Source organism: Astatotilapia calliptera, chromosome 4 (genome assembly GCF_900246225.1).
Source record: "Astatotilapia calliptera chromosome 4, fAstCal1.2, whole genome shotgun sequence".
Classification (NCBI taxonomy): domain Eukaryota; kingdom Metazoa; phylum Chordata; class Actinopteri; order Cichliformes; family Cichlidae; genus Astatotilapia; species Astatotilapia calliptera.
In genome coordinates, this window is record NC_039305.1 from 1,113,060 (window position 1) to 1,128,853 (window position 15,794).

General features: G+C 44.0%; 2 protein-coding genes across 2 annotated transcripts; one reads left to right on the top strand and one right to left on the bottom strand.

Annotated features, from left to right (window-relative positions):
• Nucleotides 1-297: 297 nt before the first annotated feature.
• On the bottom strand, nucleotides 298-7,438 carry LOC113019964 (transmembrane and immunoglobulin domain-containing protein 2). Its single transcript, XM_026163630.1, has 5 exons — nucleotides 6,946-7,438; nucleotides 3,847-4,039; nucleotides 3,251-3,607; nucleotides 1,521-1,629; nucleotides 298-893 (listed from the first exon to the last, which is right to left on the bottom strand). Exons 2-5 carry the CDS (start codon nucleotides 3,917-3,919, stop codon nucleotides 881-883), a joined length of 552 nt encoding a protein of 183 aa, XP_026019415.1. The 5' UTR covers nucleotides 3,920-4,039; nucleotides 6,946-7,438; the 3' UTR covers nucleotides 298-880.
• A 774-nt stretch (nucleotides 7,439-8,212) lies between these two features.
• LOC113019965 (GTPase IMAP family member 4-like) lies at nucleotides 8,213-12,070 on the top strand. Its single transcript, XM_026163631.1, has 3 exons — nucleotides 8,213-8,270; nucleotides 8,379-8,514; nucleotides 11,201-12,070. The coding sequence occupies exons 2-3, from the start codon at nucleotides 8,448-8,450 to the stop codon at nucleotides 12,013-12,015; spliced, it is 882 nt and encodes a 293-aa protein (XP_026019416.1). The 5' UTR covers nucleotides 8,213-8,270; nucleotides 8,379-8,447; the 3' UTR covers nucleotides 12,016-12,070.
• Nucleotides 12,071-15,794: the final 3,724 nt, after the last annotated feature.

The window sequence follows — 15,794 nt, forward strand, 5'->3', positions numbered from 1 at the left end:
TTTAACAGGAAGAAACCTCCAACGTAATAAGGCTCAGGGAGGGACGGGGCCACGACCGCTTGTGGGTAGGATTATGTGGATTTGTTTAATGAAAGAAAACCTAAAACCACCCTTCAGTTTTCCTTCACCCCGCCATGAAGAGGTGATCTGCAGTTAATAGATGATTTCTTACTTTTCTTTCTTTTTTAATACTGTTATGTCCTCGAGGGCCTGAGGCAGGTAACAATAGTAAGACTGCAAAATAAAAGGCCAAACTGAGTCGTTTGTGACATTAATATTTATTAAAAAGGACGAACTTGCAGAGAAAGCTACACAAACATACGAGCTAAACAAAAGGACACAAACTAAAATATCGAGAAAAAACAAAGAGATGGTTCAACAAACCACAGGAAGAAACTTCTGCTGCCGGCTAACTGCTCAGTAGTAGAAACAGAAACACCACAAACCTCACAGTCAACCCACACGAACAGCTCAACACTGACCAGGCAGCGCTTCATCAGCTCTTACACTTTGTTGTACTTGCTGGGTGGAAGGTTTGTGTGTGGGGGGGCGGGTCAGAGTGAGGATGAGCTTAGAGCTGGAAATCAGACACTTTCTGTTCAGATGATTTAATGAGCAATCATTCAAACAAGCTCATATTTATTATTGAATTACACTCTGGGTGTGTTTACGTGAGTGAATAAGCTGTTGTTGGGAACTATTTCAGCTTCAGTTTGACATTTTGTGGGACAGCTGTTCGTTATGTTTATGGAATAATCAAATATAAATTTAACACAAAACCAAAAACACTGAAAAGTTTGCAAAGTTTCTACAGTGTTTCCACTTTTCTTCTCTCACTTCTTCCTTCTTCTTCTTCTTGGTCTCCTCTCTGGGCAGACTTTCACTTCCAGCAGCTGAAACATGAACCACACCATGAGCTACAAACACGTAGACACAGAACAATAAACACCTGCATGTGTGTACACCGTCTCAGACGGCCTTGTTGTGCGTCCTGTGTAGTTTCCTCATTAATAAGTTCCTAATATCTGCCCATTGCTTTGTATTACTGATCCCTGTGAGTCCAGCAGTGTCGCTGTTGAGTTCAGTGCTGCTTCCGAGTCCTGCATGTTGGATCATAATGATGCCAGCCACACAGCAACATTTGACTGTTAGCCACCTTAAGCTAGCCTGTTACCTTGGTAACATCTGTCTTGTCTTTAGTAATTAGCTTTAAACATGATAAAGTTTGATGGTACCTTCAAGACATTTAGTCAAACATTTCTCTATGAAGAAACGTTTCAGATGATCTCATTGGGAACATAATCCGTAGCTATCAGTAGTAAAAGTTGTAGTCGTCACTAAACCCCCAAACCTCAGGGACGGGGTTATCCTCTGAGGAGCATGAATATAAAATCCCATCGTTGGTACTTCAGTCTGGACCAAAGCGACGCGCCAACAAACACCAACTCACACCGACAAACTACAAGAAGCACAAAACACATGAAGTGTAACAGAGTCTGGTTCAGATGTGTTGTAGTGACCTGTGACGCTGTGACGTGGTCCACTTGTTTCTAAAGCAGCAGAAGATCAGAACAAGGAGAATGAAGGGCAGACTCCTCAGGACGAAGATGACAGGCGATGATGAAGGAGCTGAAATTCACACAAAACAAAGTTCAGCTCTTCAGTCGTTGCCCTGCAGCAACCAGAATTATTGTCTGAAGGCCAAGAAAACGCCTAAAAGATTCCAGTTCCTAAGTGGATCATTTGCTATACTGGACTTCTTGACTGTCATTTTTTATTCGATCTTTATTGTTATTATTGTGATTTATTTTTATTTTGGTTTTTTCTAGTTGAGTTATTACAATGAGAATGGACAGCACCGGGCACAGGAACGAAAGAGAGGTTGGGCGTTACCAGCAGTTTGTTTGATCACCTGCACAGAAAGACAACAAGCAAAAAAGAAAACAGCACAGCGACGACCAACACAGACCAACTGACGTAACAGTAAATAATAAATACTGAATGTTACTGAGCAGCACGCAGGACTGATAGAGCACAGGTGTCAATCTCTGGCCCGCAGGCCAAATTTGGCCCGCAGCCTAATTACATTTGGCCCGCGAAGCCATACCAAATTACTATCAGAGCTGGCCTACTGGTATTATACAGCTAATGTATATATTGTTTAGTATTAAGCTTTGCTTGTTCCACATTCAGTTTTTCAGCAAAACCTGTTTGAGTCCATAAGAAAAGATTCATTCTTATATCTGGAGGAAGATTTTTTTTCATATAAATGTTAGCCAGCGACTTTGTTCCAGTTTTGAATTTTGGCCTACTGTGTATTTGAGTTTGACACCCCTGGTTTAGAGGCTCAGCCAACCAAGACAGAGTGTCTGTGACCTGTGTGTGTGAGCGCGCTTATGTTCGTAAGATTCCTCCATGTAGGTGTCTAATAGTCCCCGCCCCCCAGGTCATGAAGCAGGCACGGAGGAGACCTGGCCCCCAGAGAACGACAGCCCAAGAAGAACCACCTAGAAAGGAGCTGAGGAGAGCTCTGGATGGGAGTCACCGAGCAACCATGATGCAGAAGCTGCATCGATGAGCCTGCGGTCTCTGCTGGCAGCCAGTTATGCTAGAGTGACCTGAGCCCTCGGGCCCAGAGACCTGAGGTCCGAGGTCCCTCCACGCCCCAGAAGGTGCCCTACCGAGCCATGTAGCCAGCAAACCTCTGCCAGATAACAGCTGGAGTCAGCACGGCCCGTTCACAACCCTCGATGTCGACATGTATTTAAAATTGAGATGTGGGCACCGGCGCCAGAGATGACAGATGTCTGCCCACCCCCAAGGCACAGTCGCAACTGAAGTTAATGTGATGTCACAAGTGTGCACCACTGCCCTCTGTGGAGTGTGGGAGACGCTCCACAGAAGGCAGTGTCCATGCTCACACTGAGACGGACCTCATGTCTTTACCTCCCTAACTCAGAGTAATGTTATGGCTCGACTCATGTATGATAAGACAGCAGCCGAGCTTTGTAACGTTGGTGAAGAGTGTGTTCATTAAAGGATGAGCACTGTGGAGTTTCCAGTACCAGTGTGGTCGTGAGTGCGTCGCCTCCTCTCAACCACTGAGTCTAACCCACGTTACAGTGTGTCAGCTCTTCCTTCGTTCTTTATCATCACCGTAGTTTCACTACAACAAATGTGTGACAGCGTTTAACCTGTAAAAGACGACATTCACATATTTTGGAGGCGCGCTGGTCACCTGTTCACTTACTGGAGTCTGTGTGGTTGTTGTTGTTCATCGTCTTCTCTCCGACTGTGATGATGGTCCCATTTCCTTTAGCCTCAGTTAAAGATGGAATCTCCACAATCACTTTACAGATGTACGTTCCTGAATCCTCTGTTCTGATGTTTGAAATGTTCAAAGGTGAGCAGGTCTTTGCCTCCTTTTTCAGAGACCCATGAGATTGATTTAATTTGGCCTCTCTCTTAATGACTGTTTGATTTTTCAGCCAGTTCACTCTGAATCTTTCAAACGTTCCTGCCCAGCAGCAGGTGATGTTTACTGTCTCTCCCTCCATGACAGAAACATCTGGACTCTGGGTCACAACAAACATGCCAGATGAAACAGCTGCAAGAGACACAAACCTGTGAGTTATTATCATAAATAAAGGCGCCATGGTCAGGTTCTCTTTTACACAGATCATTTCACCACATGAAAAACATCACACCCAGACTTACAGACATTAAGTCATCACTCACGACCAAAGAAATCGATGAGAAAGAAATTTCAGAAACAACTTAGCTTTGGAGTTTTCAGTGTAATGAGATAAATACGATATTAAATCAATAAGCTGTGTTTCTACTCACGCCAACATGAGGTGCAGACAGAGGTGAAAAGCAGGCTTCTCAGTAAGAGCTTAATGTTCTCACACCTTTTCATCACCGTTGCTTCATCTCTCACAGCTCCTCTGTGGAGACCCACAGCTTCTGTTCCTCCCTCAGACAGCACTCAGCTGTAGAGAAGTTGTGGTTTAGACCACACACCTCTGTCTTCTCACGGCTGATGAAGGCGATTCAAAAACACACTTTTATATATATATAAGTATAACATCAGAAAAGAATGAGTGCAAATATATTTATGCTAAAAAAGCCTGATAAAAGCTGACTTTGAGTTGGCCTCTGTATCATACAGATGTGGTTTCCACTCTGACACAGCGAGCTCCACAGCGGCACCTGCTGGCCACTTTTAGCGACACAGACAATGCAGCGTTCTGAACAAGACTACTTGTTATACCAGATTATCAATCATTGTGATCAACACGTGTTGGATCCCAAAGAAAGAAAGCGCTGAGATGGGGAACAGCGATGTCCAGATGAAGCCTTGAAGCTTTCAACTGCTTCCAAATAAAAAAGGTGTTTGTTCTGGAGATGTGCACACATCGCCCCCTGCTGGCCAAAACATTTACTGTCATTTGAACCATTTGTGATGGACTCCTGGTTCTACTGTACCAGTGTGAGCACAGGAATGGTCGCTGCCTTAAAACCACCTTAAAACCAGTATAGGAAGAAGGAAAGCCAGTGGAGGCTTTGGGGAATGTCCTCGAGTGGTTCAGATTTTATTTGTGAAGAAGTTCATGAAGTCATGCTTAACGCCACAGAGCTCTGGCTCTTTGTCGGCCTGGCTACAGAGCTGAAGAGAAACCTGGGATTAGTTTTATCTAGTTTTATGGAGAGCTTTTTTATAGAGCATCAAACTCTTCCTATTACCTGCTGCTCTATAAAAGCAACAGAAAACAGATTTTATTGATAAATTAAAGTCAACAGAAAGAACTTTGTGTGAAAATGGAACATTGTTTGAATTTACATCAGTTGTCACCACAACCCAGCAGAGTTTGTTTAGTTCTCTTTTGGTACTTCTGCATATTTGATTAAGCTGAAATCTGTGGTTAGTTTTCATAAAGGGACATTTGTGTAAACCTCTCCCACACAGGCCTTTTTCAAACACATGTTTTAAAACAGATAACTTGTAAGGTGGACAGAAATGGCATCTCACTAATTTAGATTTTGTTCATTCAGCCTAGAAAAGAAAAGAAAAGTTGCGAATCCAAATCCAAATTACCTCCTCAGTTCTGCAGAGGCCTGGTAATGAACTAATCATTTGATTCATGTGTGTTGACCCAGGGTGAGATCTAAAACCTGCCCTAGAGGCCTTGGGGTTACCACCCCTGCCTTAGGCAGTATCATTAGAAGACATAGCATACATTTTCACTGCTATGCAGATGACACCCAGCTCTATCTGTCCATGAAGATAGCACATATCAATTACTTAAGGTGTGTGAAAGTCTTAAAGATATAAAGACCTGGATGACCTGTAATTTCCTAGTTCTGAATTCAGACAGAACTGAGGTCATTGCACGTGACCCTAAATGTCTTAGAAACTTGGTTTCTAATCAGATATTTCTTGGTTCATGGATGAATTGATTCTATGCTTGAGTATTTTGAGGTTATTGTTTTATCATTTTACCATATTAGAGAAGCTACTGTGTGAACATTGGATTGTCACACTAAAACCTCATGGTTGCAAAACTAGCAGTGGAAACAGAAACAGCAGCTACACGGTTCTTTCAATTGTAATTTGATTAAATTCACTTCAGTTCATTAAACTTGATTTGAATTTAACTGAACTGAATCGACAATGTTGCGTAGAGATCAGGGGCAGAACTCCTGGACCAGACAGGGTGTGTTCCAACTACAGGGAACTCACACTCCTCCTTCCTAGTGGGTGATGGGATCCCCCATGCTGCCCTTTGTCACCGATTCTGTTTGTAATTTTTATGGACAGAATTTGTAGGCGTAGCCAAGTGGCGGAGGGCTTTCACCTGGGTGGTCTCAGGATCTCATCTCTGCTTTCTGCGGATGATGTGGTCCTGTTGGCTTCATCAGGTGAAGGCCTCCAGCGCGCCTTGGAACGGTTCGCAGCAGAGTATGAAGCAGTGGGAATAAAGATCAGCACCTCCAAATCTGAGGCCATGGTTTTCAGCCGGAAAAGGGTGGAGTGCCCACTCCAGGTCAGGGATGAGTTCCTGCCCCAAGTGACAGAGTTCAAGTATCTCGGGGTCTTGTTCACGAATGATGGGAGAAGGCAGCAGGAGATCGACAGACGGATTGGTGCAGCGGCTGCAGTGATTACCGGTCTGTTGTAGTGAAGAGAGAGCTGAGTATAAAAGCGAAGCTCTCAATTTACTGGTCGACCTACCCTCACCTATGGCCACGAGCTGTGGGTAGTGACCGAAAGAACGAGATCGCGGATACAAGCGGCAGAAATGAGCTTCCTCCGAAGGGTGGCTGGCCTCTCCCTTAGAGATAGGGTGAGAAGTTCGGCCATCCGGGAGGGGCTCAGAGTAGAGCCGCTGCTGCTCCACAATCGAACATTAAACCCAGACTGGAACATTTCCAGAATTGCATGTTCATCCAGGAAGGACTTTAGTTGGGTAGTTTAGATAAAGAAGGCATCATAGAGAAGTTTGACAAAACAGAACAGTTTACATGTTTTCATCAAGAAATGGACAACCCACCCATCCATCCATCGCACGGCAGCGCCTTGCAGGAACGCACAGTTTAGTAACAAAGTCAGTTAAAACAGGTCAGAAAACACTGCATCACCAATTTCCAAGTTGATGACGGATACAACAAGATCCAAAGTGTGCACATGTTCCTCAGAAGAACTATGTACTGATTGAAATAGATTAAAAGAGTCCACTAAATCTAAAGAGTCCTTCACCAGAGGCTTCTTAGGACAACAAATGTGGATATTAAAGTTCCCGACAATTAAAACTTTGTCACATCTTAGCACAATTTCCCCCTAGAGATCACTCAAGAAGTCACTTGAACACAGTCGCTAATCCCATGGGGATTTTAAAAACAAAGAGTCACATGGTCACAGCTCTCAGAAGGTTCTGGACTCACCAGGAGACATCCAGGATTCAGTAATGATTGATATGATTGATCTGGCATTCACCAGACCCATCCAGAGGGCAAATACATCCAAAACAGCAGAGGTGAGGGGAATGCACACCCGATGCCACAAGTTCTGGAGATGTGCTGCTCACCAGCGCAGGTGTAGTGGGTAGGAGCGTGGAGGTAGAATCGCTGGATACCAGTCAAAGACAGGTATCCAGCCAGGAGTTCACCGGATCCAACTAGCAAGGATTTCTTTTGGGCCAGGATAGCTATGACTTCACAGTCAGAGCTGCTGTCTGTCACACTTCATCCAGGGAGGTGATCCTGGAGGTTGGTAGATGAAAACCAGTATCCCTGTCATAGTCTGTGTGCAGGCAGGCAGGAAAAGGACCCAAGTGCAGGACTCTTGGAGGCAAAAGTGAACCTAAAAAACCCTCAGCTTTATTGCTGGCCAAAATACAAAACTGAAATAACAAAGGAACGGAGCACACCGGCAGAAATGGTGGTACGACATGACAACGACCACTGAAGGACACACAGTATAAATACAGACAGGAACACAGGGGAACGAGGAGCAGGTCAGGAAACACAAGGCACAGACCTTCAAAGTAAAACAGGAAATCCATAGACAAAACTCAGAGGCACTGAACTAAACTTATTTTACACACTAGAGATAACAAATTAAAATAATAATACAGAAAACATTGAGTCACCGACCCAGGGCTGTGACAATCCAAGAATGGGATGGAACAATCTGGCCCCTCATGGTGGAACTGTACTAGTTTGACAGCAGACAGATGAAGCTCCAGAACTGTTTGCCAATCGTACACCAGCAGAGACTTCACATTTTGCAGGCCACACAGAAACAACAACAAAATGCAAAGTGGAGAGGGGACGCCATGGTAGAAAGCACGTGTTACACGTGGTGTCATCTTTACTGCAGTTGTTCAGGTCAGAGAATTTATGTGATCAAATTCTGTGATGATACAGCCCGAAGAGCTTAGAACACGGGTGTCAAACTCCAGGCCTCGAGGGCCGGTGTCCTGCAGGGTTTAGATCTCACCCCAGGCCAACACACCTGAATCACATGATCAGTTCATTACCAGGCTTCTGGAGAACTTCAAGATATGCTGAGGAGGTCATTTAGCCATGTGAATCAGCTGCGTTGGAGCAGGACACATCTAAAGCCTGCAGGACGCCGGCCCTCGAGGCCTGGAGTTGGACACTGTGGCTTAGAAAGAGAGCAAAACATGTTCCAGAATGTAAAAACTGTGTTTAGCCGACTTTCTGCACTCACAGGACACTTTAGCTGATGAAACTATTAACACATGGTGTGTTACTACGATGTCTTCATGCAGGGATGTAACTGTGAGGTTAGGGGTGAGGAACCAGACGTGTGGAAATACACTTTACTTGACGCACTTTTTTTCACCCCTCAGACTGGTGAAGTGTTGTGAGGAGGAAACAAATAACTGATTGTGATGTAGAGGTGAGACAGAAACGCCAACATGAGCTATACTAAGCTATCGACGTGCTCCAGGATTCCTATTTATGATGAAAATCCAGAAAACATGGGTAAGTGAAGTTATCCTACTCAGGGTGGAGGATCACTGGGTGGAGTTTAGTTTGATATTTGGGATAGTAATTAATTCCTGAAACAAACCAGCAGCAGCTCATCTGGACAGATGTTTGGTTCAGAGATGTTAGATTGTTCCTTTATGTTCGGTTTGAAGCCTGATTAGTACCGAGCAGCATTTAGAGACGTTTTCACTGGAGACGAATGCAGTGACTGAGTGAGCTGCTGTAGACGAGGGAAGTTTATTTAGTATCAGAATCACTTTATTAATCCTGAAGGAAATTATGGGTTACAGCAGGCAGCACGCTAATGGTGCATGCACACTTACAAAGGAACCCTCTGAACAAACTTTACACAAACATCAGACTGGGAGACGTCAGAGAGGTAGGCTGACAGGAAAAAACAACGAAAATACATAACATGAGGTGAGAGGAGGAGAAAAACACTCCACTCAGACTGAGCTCCTAGTGGGAGAACAGAAAAAACACCCCAGCTCAAAAAGCACATGACTGTCGATGCACCCCAGAGACACAAGACAGCAACAGGGGCGGGTAAAGGTGAGAGCCGGTGTAGACGGCGCGTCCGGTCCTGCAGCATGTCTGCGCTGGTCCAGTCGACCGCCATCTGCCCGGGAGGAGACAAGCATCGAAGGCGTTTGGAACGGGAGGATGAGTGTGTATCAGTGTGTGTGTCCTGAGTTTAGCTGAGACCGTGTCCTTCGCCCTGCCAGGCTAAGTAAACAGTCCTCCAGCCGACCCAGGTGGCCTTGCGTCGGGGAGGAACAGACTAAACACCGTCGTTATCAGGGTGAATTTGTTTTGTTCAGCCTTGAGGCCGATATGGCTGCATGGACAGCACGGTGACTGAATGCCTCATCAGCCTGTTTAGTTTCAGATCTGTGTGTTACCATTAATGATCTCATATATATTTGGACAGAAGCCATTTAATGATTCATGAACAATTCCTTTAAATTCAACATGTATTCTGATGATAACATTACATTTAACACAAGTCCACATCGATCCATATGAGGACTCGACCGGCTCTCTTCAAACTCTGTCAGCATGCTTAACTAACCATAACTCTGATAGTGTTTGGGACCAATACAAACAGCACTGCAGAATTATTTCTACAGCTTCTCAGTATCTTGCTGAGGTACAAAATCTGTCAGTTAATTTATATTTCTGTGATGTCAAAACGATGCTTCAGTGCCCTAAATTCAAAATGTCAAACTATATATAGCAACAAAATTTGTGACTGATAAGAGTGATAAAAAGAGTTCATCTCTCCAAGTGAGACCTTTAAACAGAGCTGCACCAACCTTTACAAGCAGATGTAGACAAGAAGTTAAGAAGGTAGAATTCTGTGGAATCGACTCTGGAGTTTCTATTCTCAGTTACAAATAAACCAGCCAGTTAAGAGAAGTAAACTGAACCGTGTATTGTGTGTTCAGCCCTGTGATTTGTAGCAGCTCTCATTTCTAGAAATCTGCTGAAATGTATTAAGCTGCCCAAAACCATGAATCTCCAGAGTTGGGACCAGGAAGCAGAGTTGCAGTCGCCTCTCTGCAGCTTCTCTCCTCCTGTTACCCCCAAACCCCGTCCCCTCAGGGCAGGGGTGTCCAACTCGAGTCCTGCAGAGGTACCGTCCTGCAGCTTTTAGACACATTCTTATTCTGACACACCTGAATCAAATGAATAGCTTGTTGCCAGGTCTTTGCCAAACAAGAGGTAATCCAACCATTTGATTCAGCTGTGTTATAGAGATGCATCAAAAAGCAGCAGGACCGCAGCTCTGCAGGACTGTGTCAGCTCGCACACCTAAAAAAAAACGAAACCAAAAAACTGCAAAAACATTAAAAAATACCAAAAAAATCACAAAGAAAGAAAAATATAACGTCCTGCACCAAGTGATAAAACAGTGAAATATGGATTATTGCATCAGGCCTCTCTCTTCTAAATGGTGTTGGCTCTTTCTGTGGTAGTGGGTCACTTCCTGTTACAGCACACAGTGGTGTTTTTGTAGCCATTTCAATGAAAAACGTACTGATAACTTCTTATTTCATAGTGTAATCATCACATACTTTTTTCCAAAGCACAGTCTCTGTTGATTCGCTCTGTTTTAGGGATTCACTACAAAAAAACTCTGGATCATCTGGATCAGAGTTTTCTCAGACTGACTTTTTCTTTTCAAATATTTATCTATTGCCATTACGTGCTGCGCTCTCTCACAGCATGACTATTATTTCATTTCTCTTTCATCTTCTTCTGTTTTACTGGCAGTTTGCAACCCATTTAATTAGAGCAGGTGGTTGTACTGCCCTCTAGTGGAGGGATTAAGTTCAGATGAGGATTTATTGGCATGGCTCAATGGCCCGAGAATAGGGATTGGGCTCAAGCGCAGAACCAAAACCGGAGGCTGAATGACTTTTAACAGTTTTTTTTACGTGTTTAGTTTTTAGAAAAATTACTTAAAAGCAACATTTTTAATGTCAAACAATATCCACGTCTGACCAAATGCAGCATATCTGCTTTAAAGGGTTTAACAGCTTTTCGATTAAACATTTTGGGTTCAAAAGATGAGAAGTGACCCACATCAGGGTTGAGACTGATAGATCGATGAATTTGAAGTAATAACTGTATTTGAAGTGAGTGATCATAATTCTCACTGACGTTCTTCCAACAGGTGAGCTGAGGATCGTCCTGTATGGACAGAGTGGACAGGGTAAAAGTACTCTAGGAGGCATCATCCTGGGCAACAGAGAAATATTCACTTCTGATAAGGACTCAAAGAAGTGCCGTAAGGAAAGAAAGACCATCACGGGTCGAGACGTGGTTGTTGTTGACACTCCAGGTCTGTTTAAAGAAGCTGATGATGGAGAGGAAGTGGTGGAAGAGATCAAGCGGTCCATCAAACATGCTGAACCTGGTCCTCATGTGTTCCTGTTCGTGGAGAGGTTTAAAGAGATCTCACAAGAGAAATTAGACGCACTGAAGACTTTTCAGGACACGTTTGGTAAACAGGCAGTGGACTACACTATAGTGGTGTTCACCACTAAAAGGAAGGAAATCGACGCCGCTTTCATGCAGGAAACACTGAAATCCCTCAGAAGATTAACCGATCAGTTCCAGCAAAGATGCTTTGTTTTTAACATTAGAGACGAACAACAAGGGTCTCAACTCGACGAGCTGCTGGGGATTATAAACAAGATGACGGGAGAAAAATGTCAACCTTTCTACACGTCTAAGATGCTCCAGGAGGCTGAGGAAGCTCTGAAAACACGAAAGGAAACAAAACCAAAGCCAGAAGAAGAGTGGCGCTCTTTTTATGACCGGTGTGGTTTGATTGGAATGGCTGTCGGCTGTGCAGCAGGGTATTTTATTTGTGGTGGCGAGCTGACGCCTACAACAGGAGCTGGGGTTGGAGCTGTAGTTGGTATGATGCTGTTCGTGGGAATAGCGTTTTTAGGCGTACTTGCTAAAATTAAACTTCAGGCATGATGCAGATAGATTTCAGACAGCGTCAGTGATTTTGTTGCTTACGCTGATCTGACCAAATCTAGTCTAGAAACCATAAAGATGTATGTTTATGTATTTTACTTTATTTTTGAGTAAAGTTCTTTATTCTAAAAGTTATTTGTTCAGTCGGCTGCTGACTGGTTGAGCTTTTCAAAACGAGTCAAACGCAGTTAAATGTTCTATTCCAGGAACAGTTCATAAGACAGAACCAGCGATTTGCAGCATAAACAACTAAATATTTTCTAGTTACTGCTGTTGCTTCAGTGTACATGCAGGGAGAGGGTTCAGGGTTCAGCCTGGGTTTGCTTGAGACACACGTCAATAAATAAGCAACAAGATGCTTCAAATAATATTTCTCAAATTTTGGCTTTCACAGTCTTTCCTTTTGGGAGTCTGAAGCAGTTAAAATAGGATAAAAAGAGGTGGACGTGAATCAAAGCCCTTTTACAGGACTGTTTCCTGATCCCAACTCTGGCAGAACTTTGACGGCATACTGAGGGAGGCTGGGAGTCCGAACGGACGGTTGGTGCCTATTGTAGTGTTAATCCCCAAACCAGATGGTGTGCACCGAAGGTGAAGGGAGCCATCAAGCTGAAGGATCCTGTTGGGCTTGGGGACTTGGAGGCAGCTGCACATACTGGCAGAACAAGCAGAACAAGGCTCGGTCAGTGGCTGAACCAAAAACTGGATGCTGGAAGATTTCAGTTGGGCCACAGAACAAGACTTTCGACTTTCTTTGCGTGTCTTGAAGCATTTATAGCAAACCGTCAGCCAACTAAAAAGGGGAAAGCAGTGCTCTGCTCGCACAGTGTATAGCAGGATAGGATGGTGTTAACCGCAACTGAGGGTAAAGTCGGGCAGGTGAAGGAATGCTTTGAGGACCTCCGTAGTATCCCCCTTATCCCCAGTCTGGGGATAAGGGGGATAACTCGCCCCTCGCTGGTCACTGAGATAGTCAAACATCTCCACTGAGGTGACCAAGACTCAGCTCCTAATGGCTCTGGATGTTATAGGACTCTTGGTTGATACGCCTTCGCCCATGGAGATCTGAGGGGGTGTCTCTGGGCTGGCAGGCTGGGGTGCTGCAACCACAGGGAGATCGCACACCTCAACCTCCCTGGGATCTAAGACTCAAAGCTACATACAGAATACAGGAAGACTGGACGCCCCCTGGGTGAGGTGAGCAGACCCAGAACACGCTGAAGAGTTTTCATCTCTGGATGAGATCGATTAGGTGGCTGGAGAAAGGTGCTTCAACTTTCACATGCTGTAAAAAAGTTTGGTGTTGTAAACATATATATAAACATAATCCATTACCTGTATTCTAATGCATGTAAGACAGCATTTCTACTCACATACACATGTAATCCAGTATTTGTACTCTTGTATCAGTATATGTTACAGCATGTTCTGTAGTCCAGAGCATGAGCACATATAACACAGTCACATCTGTCCTGATGTGAACCCACAGGCTCGTGCTGAGGAGTTTGGTAAACAGTCTAAATGATGTCTGACTGTTATTGTTATTGTGTGTTGTATTAAGTACCAGCTCTGCTTTGGATTTTGTGCCTGAACTTGTTGTGCAGGAAGTCCTGACCTTGTGCCTTTGAGCAGCAAACATGTGAACATGCAGACAGACAGTGGGACGTGTCTGCAGACGTCTCCCTGTGTTAGCAGAGGAACATGTCCGTCTCATAGATGGACCGAGATCAGAGGTCAAAGGTCATTCTCCTGTACATGTCGGACTTGTTTCACTTGTTGCCTTTGTATAACCTCGTGCATGTAATAAAACAGAAGTAGGTTCTTGATAACCTGCTGAAAGACAGACGTCTTCTTCTCTTTGTGTCCTGATAGTCTCTGAGCTCCAGGAGCTCTCCACAGGAGAACGCTCTCAGATGTCCTCCTCTGGGAGATTGGACGGGCTGACCTGTATCGTTCACAGCTCAGGGTGCTGTTATGGAAGCACCTCAACCTGGTTCTAGGATCTGGTTTGGAGGTGTGGGTGGGGGGGGATAGGGGCTCTCTACAGTCTAGAACTTTCCATGTTTCTCTTGAATGTGCTGCTGCTACCACTCAGTAAAAGAACCCCACTGATAATTGATAATTATGGACCTTTTTTCTTTCATCCCTCATCAACATATTTGAAAAAATGTTTATAAACAACTGAATGAATATTTTTAACTTGTAGACTTTACGATAAGAACCAATCACAGCACAGAGAGAGCTCTGAGGATCAGCAGTGACTCACCGACAGTTTCAGTTTCAGTTCTTGTTGATCTCACTGCTGCGTTCGAAACTGTTGACGTGATGATCAAAATGATAGTTTATTTTAGTATTTTCATGCATTATAAGCCATAAAATCCTCTCTGCACTGTTACAAACCCTTCGTACACTCTTAAACACACTTTAGAGACAAATCTTAGATATTCAGTGAAGAGTCATCACCTGAGTAATATGGCATCTGTGAAGCCTCTTAAATGTGTGAATAAATGAGAATACCTTGGTGCATAGACTGGATCAGTGCTGTGCTGTTCAGCTATAACATGGTATTTATATTGTTATTAATGTTTTAGACTAGAAGATGCTTATTGCACCACAAAAATGATTAAATTCTAACAACATTCAAATAGCCATAGGCAGCATAATAATACATTTCACACAATATAAATTTACTGATAAATCTGTGGTGACCTCCAAAGGCGAACCGCGATGTTGCGTGGGAGTACTGCACGTCATGCTGCTGAGCTGCATCGATGAGATGAACTACTTGGCGTCTGTTTTCAGAGCTGAGCAGAGACAACATGGGAACATTTTTGTTGTTCCAAAATGTCAGAAACAGATTTGTTCATAGTTGTCATCCTTTTCTCTGAAACTCAGGGAGCGAGTCGGAACTTCGGTATCATTTTGACAGTGATCTCAGTTTTGATTTTTACATCAATAAGGCCACCAGACTGGCTTTACATTACTTAAACTATAAAAGGATATATATATATATATATACGGTTAGAAAACTCCACCCATCCATTTTTCCCCGCTCCCCAGCCAGCTCCTCAGGCTTATCCAGGGCAACACTACAGCGTTCGCAGGCTGGCTGGGAGATGTAATCTGTCCAGAGTGTCCTGGGTCTGCCCAGTCCTTCCACTGGGACATGCTTGGAACACTCCGGAGGTGCCGAGGAGGCATCTCCGTCAGAGGCCCAAACCACCTCAGCAGAGTGTGAGAGCTGGAAAAGTTTGGTTTACAAAAGCTGTTCTGGCAAATGGCACGGGGACTGCACTGATTTTAGATCACTTTAATAGTTGATTGCATACTGAGCACTCAAAATAATAGAAAAGGTGTTTGTGCAGACTTCGAGGAAGGCGTGCAGGAACGAGTGTAACAGCAGCTCTCACAGAGAGCTTCAGGCGAGGGACACCAGACAACAGATTCAGATGTTGCTGATTTGTAGCAACATCTGAATCTTACGTTAAAAAACTGCTTTATCATCAGAGAATTTAATCACATAGTTGTTCATATGATGATTTCTGCAATTGTTTGCATATATTTGAAAGAAACTACGGCTTCTTTGTAACCTGTGTGTGTGAAAGACTTTCACCTGCTGTTGTCTTTTATTTGCACACGTTGCTGTTACTGGTGAAGCTGGTCTGGACTGGTGCTGAGTGAAATGCATATAATGGTTCCTGGGTCAGTTTGTCATCTTTTGTCTTTGAGTTCAGGTCGTCCGTCTGTTTGGCGCTGTTAGTGCTGCTGCGTCACTGTAA